Genomic DNA, 12,394 nt, shown 5'->3' on the forward strand with positions numbered 1-12,394 from the left:
TGAATTTCCTACTTTCCTACTTTCAACACAAGGTCCGGAAAGGCAAGGATCCGATTTGATTGTTTCGGATTCCCTAACAGCGAGGGTATACCAAACAGATAAATTTTCAAGATAGATAATCAAGCATGAAAGAACATGTTTATGAATATTCACATTTAACACATGGCAAGATAAATAATATCTAATGCGAAATCATAAAATAAGATCTCAGTTTCTAAAGCTAACACATCAAACATAGTGTGACGCCCCTGGGTTCACACAAGGCTGCAGTCCGAGGTGAAACCAGGAATGTCAAACCTGCCATGCACCACACCGTGCAATAAGATGTTTCACCATCACAATTACTATATCTCTAGTAGAATCAACAACAGGTGTAGGTACAAAACAAGTAAAAGATTCTACAATAAATAAATGATAGAATGATGGAACTCAAATTAATAAATCTCATCAACTAAATAAACTGGAATACATAGTCAATGTCTGAAATGAATAATAACAGTCTGAAGATCTCAACATGTCTCAAAGTACATAACATTTGATACATGAAATAAGGCACGTAGCCTTTACAACTCTAGAACATAAATCTCTCAAGTCTAAAAATATCTCAAGTGGAGTACAAAAATAATATACATCTAATAAGTGGATAAACGGGCGCTAATAAGAATCGCCCTCAACCTACGACTCTCCGGGCTCCTGGCTCGTTACCTGAAAGGGGGAGGGACAACGAGCGTCAAAGCGCTAGCGAGCAACATCACAACCAACCCCAAGGGATATGGCTCATTGTATATGAAAATACAGTTAATACATAATAATATAAGATCATTAATCCTAACAATAATGGGTTTCGGTACTTAGGAAATTACAACATGAGCATAGGTACGTCGAGCGAAATAATCCAAACAAGAAAACCCTCATGTATATACATTGTATCTCAAATTGTAAATCCCTAAATACCAAACCCGAAGTGTAATACATGAAACAATAAAGAAAAGGAAACAAACACATCTCTACCGATAAACGTAAACATGTCAAAGTTACAATAAGAGACATATTCAGCCTAGGTAGCTATCATGTCCCAGCCTCATATAATATGTCGTGTTCCAAACTCGGTTAAGAAACATACTCAAGGTTTAGCAATTATCCAACATAAGACTGTAATGGATTATAGTCCAACACGAGGACTTTGATGGATTATAGTCCAACACGAGGATTTTAATTGATTATAGTCCAACACGAGGACTTTGATGGATTATAGTCCAACACGAGGACTGTGTATATAAAACACAGAATGCAATTATTAAAGAAAACATATCCTATTCTTGCACGTGTCTCGATGTACAGATCAAAGCTTGTGACAAATGTCTCATACAGCAGGTGATTTAAACAGAAACAGAAATAAAAATAAATCACTCGTCAGTCGACTAGGGCCATCAGTCGACTCACAGTCGACTGGGGGCATCGGTCGACTCACAAACGACTGAACAGATGGGTTTTCCCTGTTCGTGCATGTTGTGTTATTTTTGCAAAAATTCATCTAAAATCGAATTCATCAAACCCAAACAATATATTATCAGTTCTAAACATATGAGATAGTGTAAAATTCGTATAAAATATGGAAAATGAAAATCTTGCATGTTAGATCTAACATTAAATCCCTAAACATGTATGAGAGCATGTAATCGAAATAAAAACTCATATTTATATTCTTTAAATAAATTCCCATATCTGGGTTTCATCAAAAACATTCGTTGGTGAGGATTTTGAAATCTTAAACACATGATTTTAACATCTACACTAATAAGAGCATCGATTTTATACTTGAAAATACTTCTTAAGCTCAATAAACCTCATGAAAACATTAAGAAAAAACTCTTAAAAACGTGGGAAAAAGATTGGGCGAGATGCTACTCGCCTTAGGTATGCTGAAGAATGATTCTCTTCGCTGCAAACCACAAGAAGCTGCTGAAATCCCCCGAAAATCTCCCAAAAATGCCCAAAAACGAACTAGGATTTTGAGGGGGAGAGGAGGCTAGGATTTCTTTGGGGAGAACTGATGAAAAGAGGTGTTTTCGGGTGGAGGAGAATATATATGAACAATTAAAACCCGACCCGAAACCCAAACAAACCCGATCCACAAAAACCATAAAACCCTCGATGAGTCGACTCATGACTGTCATGAGTCGACTCATGACTCATGGGTCGACTCATGACTCATGGGTCGACTCATGACTCATGGGTCGACTCATGACTCACGGGTCGACTCATAAGATAATGAGTCTACTCAGCAGAGACTTTTGACAATGGGAATTGATATCATGAGTCGACTCATGACAGTCATGGGTCGACTCAACCTGATGAGTCAACTCATGATGAGTTATGGGTCGACTCATGAGCTGAAAACTGGGTTCTTCGACTCTGCTGCACATGATTTGCAAATTTGCAAACTCAACCTCATAACTGATGCATAAATACATTCTCATAAGCTCAAAACGCTAGTTTTCATGCACAACCATGTTATAAAGGTATTTATCATAAATAAATATTATTTTTTACTAATAATCACATATATAAATTATCAAAATCTACGAGGTCTTACACATAGTAGTGAAGTTCACAGTTTTCCAAATAAGTCAAATTAAGACTAATATCAAAGAGGAATTTTAGTGTCCTGAATTATACTACTAAAAAGGATTAAGGGTTTATTTTGCTATTTTGGGATATGGGTTATCGGGTATAGTAGTCACAAGTGAAATGTTAAAGAACAAAAAAAATATAAGGTTATGCCTTGCATAAGCAAAAGTCGCTTGCGAAGCGCAAAATACATTATTGCGTCAAATGTGGGGCGTTTTGCCACTGTCCCACATCGCAGGGCGAATGAGACCTCGTGAGGCGCGCACCTTTGATGACACTGGATGCAAGTGAGTCTTTTTCCATTTATTTGACAATCTAAATTCATCAGGCTTCTATTGAACAAAAATGGTATTAAATCTTACTAGTACAATGCTCATAGTTGCATAAGATTAAAGTAATATCCAATTTATCCAATCAACTGTTGCAAATTTACAATGCTTTTGTAGTTCAATTTGAATAACTTCTTATAAGAGCTGATAAGGCAAAGTTGTATTATAATTAATTCTGAGAAATTTGTTCCTTTCTTAAAAAAACTTATACCACCGATGAGTCAAGACTCTAGAAGATAATAAATACAAAGAAAAACAATAGCAAGGAACATTATATACTGTGAAGTGTCAGTATAAATGCAATTCTGAAACAAACCCTCAGTTTGACAAGTAAAATCTGTGACAAATAATCTTCTTTTAAGTATTCAAGATAAGAATTGCAGGGTGATGTTAAAATTATTTTAAAAAAGAATCTGAGGCTTACCTGGTCCAAGGTTGAGAAACCGTTTCTGCAGCAAGCAACAACCAATGGATGCAATGAAGTAAAAGGAGAAAATAAGTCTGAATCGGTAGCAGTCGTTCTCCCGTACACAGTTTCAAATTCGTTAAGGGTAGCAAAAGCACGTTGCAAATTCCCAATTGATGCATACGCATAAATCTTTGCGAGGTAAGTTTCTGGACTTGGTACCCTCTTTTGAGGAAGGGAACGACGCAGGATTGACCACGACACATCTAGAAGGTTAGAATTATATGTTCTAGCTGTAGCACCAAGAGCTGAAACAACTAATCCTTTGTCGACAGAAAGATGAGTAGGTGGTCTAGCAATTTCTCCATGATGAATCCATCGATAAAGAAATTCCAAAGCATAGTAAGCCAATTTGCTATTATCAGCTTGCAATGCAACATCAGCAATAGTGTTACACATGTTCCAGTTAGGACTCAAGGCCTTGTTCAGGTCACTTGTCTGAAAGCATACAGATAAGGATGCATGATCAATGTAGACAATGAAATCAACACAACAAAATTAAAGACATTAAAAGTTTATAGGTCAGTCTAAGACCTAACATAGTAATGGAAAACATATGCAAGTCAATTGCAAACTTTAAATGAGATTCTGGAGCATATTAATTTATCTGCTTTGGAGATTTGAATTAAACCTGACATTGATGCCTTGCATTTTCTGTATGATGGTTGATAAAGTGTCCAGACTCCGAGCAGACAAGCAGCGCCACACACAATCCATAAATGTGCTTGATGAAATCATGTGGCCAGATTTAAGCATTAAATCCAAAAACTTCACAGCTAAATCAATTTGGTTTCTTCATATTAAAAGACCAATAACCAAATTGTATGATTCGTCTTCATCAGGCATAATGCCCGTATGGATCATCCTGAAATCAATCGATAAACAATCCTTCACGTTTATGACCGTGAGTTTAGTTACACAAGAACAGATTACACAATAAGAGGTACATAATCTAATTTTATTGATACATCCGATAATAAAAAGTCACATAGTAATGGAAACAATACCAACAGTAAGTCATTTAATAAAATTCTAGGATGAAAGAATCAACCTTTAGCGCATCAGACGCCTGCTTCAGCTCGATCTCGAGCTCCATCGTCGTCGTCGCCTCACTCGACCGAATCACCGCCGCAAGCGCCATGATCGCCGCCACAGCCTCAGCCAAATCCGGCTTCTTCCTCCAGAAACTGAACTCATCAATCACACTAAACGCCCTCCCTCCACCTCCCCCAGCGGAGTCCTCCGACGATGACAGCGACGGAGTGGACGAATTGACAGCAACCGATGAGAGCCAGTCACTGGTAACAACAGCGTGGTGCTCGGATCGCGTCTGGTAGTAGGCGAAGATGCTAGGGCTCGGGTTAGGGATTTTGATTAAAATATTGACGAAGACGATTGGGTTCTCAAGGCGGAGCACATTTGTAAGTTTGACGGAGACGAAGAGGCGGAGGGCTTTTCTCTAGGAGAGGAATACGAAGAGGTGAGCATGGGAAATGAAGAAAGGGGAAAAAACTATAACCAAGCTTTAATGGCGGAATTAATTAGAGCAAGGGAATTAATTAGAGAAAAGAATCTGGTTTCAATTTATTTTAAGAATTTTTTTTTAAAAAAAGGGGAATTTGCCACGTGGCGTTTGCAATGGTAAGAGTTTTAATAGATAAAATATAGACTAGTATAGTGGACGCTGGTTTGCAGGTGAGCATACCTATTTTATTTTATGTTTTTAAATTTTTTTTTTGTTGTCTGCAAAATACTGAAATGACTTGTGCAGCAATAAAAATTCTAAACAACTATAATTTTTTTAAATGAATAGATTGTACGATAAAATTATGTATAAAAAATTATACGATTCATTATTATAGTTTAGATAATTGTTATAATTTATTCATAATTAATTAAAACAATTATAATATATTAAATAATGTATTCTCTTTTAAATATAATAATATTGTACATGGCATAATTATAATACTATTAGTAACTGCATTTAAATTTCATAATTAGTTTATTATACTATTAGTAAACAACTTAAATTGTATATGTAGGATCCCTTTTAAAAGTTATGCAAAGTAGATTATAATTTGCAAAGAAGATAGCACAATCCCAAAAAATCATAATCCCAAACATAGTATTTTATACTGGTTCCACCTCCCAGGTGTACATCCAGTCCCCAAGAAAATCTCGTTTGAGAGTTCCACTATGATTTTAAAAAACTTACAAAACCAAACAGCAAACCTGAATAATTTGCAAGACCATGAAAATTGCACACAATCTCTTCACCAAGAGATTACACCTCTCACATCCGTGAGAACACTTGCCTTATAACAACTCGATTCCTATAAGCCTTGAGTGTATTGTGATGTGTAGCAGTGACTTAGGAATGTTTTAAATCTTTGAAATTTGCCTAACTTGATTGTATATTGGATGAAGATTAAAGGCTAACTCATTGAATGCTTTTTCTCAACACTTAGTGAAAATCTGAATATTTTGAACTCTTGAGAATGCACAAAAATTGAATCTTATGGATAGGAATGAATGATTAAAATTTCTGAACTTGTAACCTATTTATAGCTCTTGAAAAGACAAGTTTTCAAACCTTAAAAAATGTACACAAAACGACTATAAACAGTCACTTATTCAAAATCTAAAATGTCAGAAAATTATCTTAGTAGTCGACTAATAGTTGTTGTAGTCGACTACTCTGAGTTCAAATAACTTCTGTAATTTCAGGATTTTTCTTAGTAGTCGACTACTATAGTCATTAGTCGACTACAATGTAAAATAGAAAGTCCGGAATTCAAAATTCGAAGCTGAATAGTCGACTATAATTCTTAGTAGTCCACTATTCTGTAAATACAGAAAATCTGGAATTCTAAATTAGATCTTAGTAATCGACTATAATGCCTAGTAGTCGACTACTCTGTATTTTTATAGAAACTAAGTTTTTGTCTAAGTCTTTATTAGTCGACAATTATCAGTTATATGCGACTATACTGTAATTTTTTAGAAACTTATATTTTAATCTAAGACTTCAGTAGTCGACTACTATTCTAATTAGTCAACTACTAAGGGGTGACAATGTAATGTATGAAATATTTTTAGACTCATTAATTAACTAAATACTATAATGGTTAACGTAGGGGATTTCTATTATTAACCAACACACTAAGCCTGTGTTAGTGTGTTCTAATCTCTATGTGTGTGTATATGTGAGTGATCAAGGCTTGTACAAAGAAAATATAAAAATTACATTAATGTATAAGCTCTTCATCTTCTTTACTTCATGATGCCTTGAACTCATCTTGCACTTGTTCATATTTAATGTTGATAGCTGCATTGAAATGTTAGTGCACAATAATACACATAGTAATTCACATAATGAATTCACATAATGAATAAATTATTATCATCAAAATTATATCTTGGGGACATTATATCCAACATTCTCCCTTTTTTTTATGATGACAAATAATTTATGCATATGTAAGTATATTCTAAAAGAATTAAACATTTATGAACAATTATGCTTACTCCCCCTGCATAAAAGCATATTAGAGTCTACAATTCATATTTTTGAGTCTATATAGCATAACATTGATACCATTTTCTCCCCCTTTGTCATTACCAAAAAGAAATAAACATCTATTCTAAACATGTCATAATATCTTCTTCATGAGCCAATACTTTAAAAAGATCTTCTAGAGTGTGAACATAGTCCATTACTTCATCCATCCATCTTTTTATCATGTTTGGTCTGTTTATATCCTATAGTTTGTTCATGAGCTACTTATCTTAAAAACAGATTGTGAAGATGGATATTGTTGAACTTTTGGTATTTATGGTCAGTCTTTGCCTACCCATAAACATTAACTCATACATAGTTTTAAACATGTAAATAGAAACATAGTAGCAACATACATAAGTTTTAAGCAAACATCAACACATAGTTTTTAACATAATTTAAACAAACAAACATACTAAGTACTTAATTGTTTTTGTCAACACAAACTGAAACTATTCTAAATGATGCATGCATGGGCTTCTAATTGGATGGTCCTGGTGGAGGTTGATTTTCTTGGAAGTAGGCACTGAGCTTCATATCCAATGTGTCAATCTTCATGCTCATTATGTCAAATTTCAGCTCCAGGATATCAAACTTGTTTGTTAATGCCTCTTGATTCTTCAGCACAAGTACATTTTGATCATACATTTTGCTTTTTTGTCCAGATTCCAAATCAAGTATTCTTGTGGATAAAGTATTGTATTGTGCGTCAGAGAAGTAAGAAGGTTCATTCATTAGTGGGGGAAAGTGGCTAGTTGAGGGTCCAGCTTCATGAGAGGCTTGTGGAATATCTTGGGGCATTGGTTCTTGTGTAGGGTGTTGTTCTTCTTGAGGGTTTTGTTCATGGAGTTCAAAACTTGTTAATTTCATCCTAGTTAGGGCATTGGAGTTAAAGAGTTCAACAGTACGAACCATTGAATTTTCAGATTCAAGATCCACATGAAAAATTTCAAAATTTTTTGTTAGAAATGCTCCAAATGGAAGAAACCCTCTAGCAATAACTACAAGATAATCAAAATAGACTTCAGCCCAATTAACTTGAATATTTGTCATTATGACATATAGGGCTTTTGCTAAGTCCAGTGAAAGGAAATGGAAACTCCTGTTTTTGGAAACATAGTATATGATAAAATTCGAGCAATGAAATGAGGAATTGGTTTTAGTTTATTTGAATGATTCAATGGTAAACCATGACCCGAAAGAAAAATTAGATTTTGAAGCACATTTTCATCTCTCATTTTGATACTACGAAGAGGAACACCTTGATATGGGATATTGAATATTTTTCCTATGGTTTTAGGAGTCAAGTTGATCTCAATACCCTTAACAAGAGTGTTAATCTTTTTGGTTTTGTCAATTGTTTCAAGACGAGTAAGATTAGTATAAAACAATTAAACTAACAGTGGATAATGACGCTTTTTATTTTCGGATGAAAATAATTCAAGTAGTCCAACATTTTCAAAATAAGAACTGAAATTATGAGTGATAAATTCATCAAATTTCACAAATCAACCAGGTAGGATTTCTAAATTTGAGAAAGTTTTGAAACGTTCAATCAAGGAAGGATCTTTCAAATAAACAGCGTAATCCTCAACAATATTTGTAGTACCCGAAGTACCTGACCTAGGTCTTTTTGATCTAGACATGGAGTAAATTCAAAATTGAAAATTATTAATGGAAGAGAGCTTACCAAACTATAGAAGCGCTAATTAATGTTAGTAGTCGGCTAATACTGATTGTAGTCGACTACTAAGTACTTAAGAACTTAGAAATAACTGATTTTGACAGATTTTTTGGGAAAATTTAAGATTTTGTTTATGCCCTAACTTTGGATGACGGTGGTCTGATGAGGGGTAGAGTTGTTGTCGGTTTTTAGAAGAGGATGAAGTGGATAGTTGTTGATTTAGTGTAGTTTTCTTTTAGTTATAAATGAAGAGCTAAGATTTGATCAAAAAATTCACATTAAAAGTTGAGATTTGATCTAAGTTAAAATGATGTAAGGATAGGATACATCAGGTAAAAAATGAGTGGTTATGATCTATTTAACTTAAGTTTAATGGGTATTGGGTTTTGAGTTTGATGGGTAAAGAATCCAATATCCAAAACAAGTGGATATATGAAACTGTAGGTTTTGTAGTCGATTACTAGTGAGATTAGTCGACTACTCTATAATCGACATAAAATAATTTTTTTATTTTTAGTTTTTTTATTAGTCAATTACTTTTCTTATTAGTTGACTACTTAGAAATTAACAGTATATAATATATGCAATATATGTGCAGGTAGTCAACTACTAACAAGATTAGTCAACTATTAAGACTGAAAATGCATATGTATTGATTTTAAAACTTAATTTAAATCTTCCAAAGAACATATACCTAATTCTCTTCTTAATTTAACATATATTTCTTATTTTAATTGTTTTGTTAATATATCAGCAATTTGTTTATCGGTTGAAAAAAATCTAAAAAAATATCACCTTTTAACACATTATCACGTAAAAAATAATATCTTATGTCGATATGTTTTGTACATGAATGTTGAATAGGATTTTTAGATAAATTAATGGCACTAGTATTATCATACATTATAGATGATGTGGGACAAACTATATAATAATCAGATAATGTTTGTTTTATCCATAAAATTTGAGCACATACAAGACTAGTAGCAATATTTTTTGCTTCAGTTGTTGATAATGATACTGAATTTTGCTTTTTATAAAACCAAGATACAAGTGAATGTCCAAGGAAATGACATGTACCACTTGTACTTTTCCTATTAGATTTACATCCGGCAAAATCAGCATCACTATATGATAAGAAATCAAATGTTCTATTCTTAGGATAGAATAAACCATAATCTGTAGTATTTTTAAGATATCTAAAAAATTTTTTTTCACAGCTTTAAGGTGTGATTCTTTAGGATTAGACTGAAATCTTACACATAAATATACACTAAATATAATATCGGGTCTACTTGCTGTAATGTAAAAAAGTGATCTAATCATACCTCAGTATTGCTTTTGATCAACATCCTTACCATTTTATCTTTGTCAAGTGATGTAGTTGTACTCATGGTGTCGGTTTGCTTGTAGTATTTTCCATTCCAAAGCGTTTAAGTAATTCTTTAGCATATTTGCATTGGTTGATGAATATTCCTTTCTTTAATTGTTAGATTTGTAGTCTAAGGAAAAAATTGAGTTCACCCATGTGACTCATTTCAAATTCATCCTGCATAGTCTTAGCAAACTCTTGACAAAGATCATCGTTAGTAGAACCAAATATTATATCATCTACGTATATTTGAATCAACAATATATCTTTATTTATTTTTTTATAAAAAGTGTAGAATTAACTTTACTAATTTTAAATCCGGAAGTTAAAATAAAATTCTTTAATCTATCATACCAAGCACGGGGTGCTTGTTTAAGACCATATAATGCTTTCTTAAGTTTAAAAATATGGTTTGGAAAACTTTCATGTTCAAAACCGGGATGTTGTTCTACAAAAACTTCTTCTTTAATAAAACTATTTAAACATATACTTTTAACATCCATTTGATATAATTTAAAATTCATAAAACATGCAAATGCAAGTAAAATTCTTATAGATTCTAAACGAGCAACTGGTGCATAGGTTTTATTACAATCAATACATTCTTCTTGATTATAACCTTGTGCAACCAATCTGGCCTTGTTTCTAATAACTTGTCTAGATTCATCCAATTTATTTCAAAATATCCATTTGGTCCCTATAATGGATTTATCTTGTGGTCTAGGTACAAGATCCCAAACGTTATTTATTGTAAATTGATTGAGTTCCTCTTGCATGGCTAATATCCAAAAATCAACTTTACATGCTTCTTTAATATTTTTAGGTTCAATAGTTAAAACAAAAGAAACATGTGTATATAAATCTAATTGTGATCTAGTTTGAATACCTTTAGAAATATCACCTATTATCAAATCATGTGGATGATTCCTAACATCTACATATTCTTTAGGTAAAACATTAGTATCATTAGGATTGTCATCAACTATAGGTGGTGGTTGATAGACAATTTCATCATCATCATGATTATTATCATTAGTGTTAGAATTTGAATTTTATTCATTAAATAAAACATGTAAAGATTCTTCTATTGTAGAATTCTTTTTATTAAAAATTCTATATGCTTTACTATACAAAGAATAACCTACAAAAATGCCTTCATGTGATTTAGAATCAAATTTATCTAAATTATATTTTGTATTTAATATATAACATTTACAACCAAAAACTTTAAAATAAGAAACTTTAGGAATTCGATTGTAAAATAATTCAAAACTTGTTTTATTCAAAATAGGTCTTAATAATATTCTATTTTGAACATAGCAAGCAGTATTGATTGCTTCTGTCCAAAAATATTTAGGTAGATTAGACTCAACTAACATAGTCCTAGCTCATTCTTGTAAAGTTCTATTTTTCCTTTTAACTACTCCATTTTGTTGAGTGTAAGAAAATGAAAATTCATGTGAAATGCCATTTTTATCACAAAATCAGTAAATAATTCATTTTTAAATTCACCACCATGATTACTTCTAATAGTGACAATAGTAGTGGATTTTTGATTTTGTATCCTTTTACAAAATATAGAAAACTCATCAAAATTATCATTTTTATGTTTTAAAAACATAACCCATGTAAATCTAGAATAATCATCAACAATGATAAATGCATATCTACTTTTATTTAAAGATGCAATTCTAGAAGGACCAAATAGATCCAAATGTAATAATTCTAATGGTCTATTTGTAGAAATAACACATTTAGATTTGAAAGAAGATTTATGCATTTTTCCTTGTTTACATGCATCACAAAAATAATCTTCTTATTTACAATTTTAGGTAAACCATTTACTAAATTATTTTTAGAAATACGTGAAATATTTTTCAAGTTAATATGTCCACATCTTCTATGCTATAATAATGAATCATCTAAAGATGCAACTAAACAATGATCATTTAAATAAAAATTCATGGATAAAACATATATATATTTCTTTCTAATACCTTTAAATAAGATATTTGTTAAGTCGTGATCATATATAAGACATGAATCTTTTTCAAATATGATTTTAAAATTCTTATCACATAGTTGACTTATACTTAAAAGATTATATTTTAAACCTTCTACTAATAAAACATTATCTATTAATGGTTTGTTAGTGTTACCTATTGTTCCAATACCTATAACTTGACCTTTGTTTTTGTCTCCAAATGTAATTGTGCCTCCCTTTTTGTATTGAATTGAAGACAATAATTTAGAGTTTCCGATCACGTGTTTAGAACATCGACTATATAGTATCCACTTTTCTTTTTGAAGTACCTAAAAAATAGATATTTAAGCATTAGTATCCTTTTAT

At 32.1% G+C, this 12,394-nt stretch overlaps 1 protein-coding gene across 2 annotated transcripts; it reads right to left on the reverse strand.

Moving 5' to 3' along the window:
• Window positions 424–4,708, reverse strand: LOC109835706 (pentatricopeptide repeat-containing protein At1g26460, mitochondrial-like). Of its 2 annotated transcripts, XR_002245678.1 has the most exons (4): window positions 4,478–4,708; window positions 4,058–4,291; window positions 3,385–3,864; window positions 424–705 (listed from the first exon to the last, which is right to left on the reverse strand). XR_002245678.1 is itself a non-coding variant. In XM_020403705.1 (3 exons), exons 2-3 carry the CDS (start codon window positions 3,823–3,825, stop codon window positions 676–678), a joined length of 471 nt encoding a protein of 156 aa, XP_020259294.1. In that variant the 5' UTR covers window positions 3,826–3,864; window positions 4,058–4,708; the 3' UTR covers window positions 424–675. The 2 variants fall into 2 exon arrangements, 1 of the variants encoding a protein (XP_020259294.1); XM_020403705.1 differs by having other exon boundaries at window positions 4,058–4,708.

Source organism: Asparagus officinalis, chromosome 3, assembly GCF_001876935.1.
Source record: "Asparagus officinalis chromosome 3, Aspof.V1, whole genome shotgun sequence".
NCBI classification, from domain to species: Eukaryota; Viridiplantae; Streptophyta; class Magnoliopsida; order Asparagales; family Asparagaceae; genus Asparagus; species Asparagus officinalis.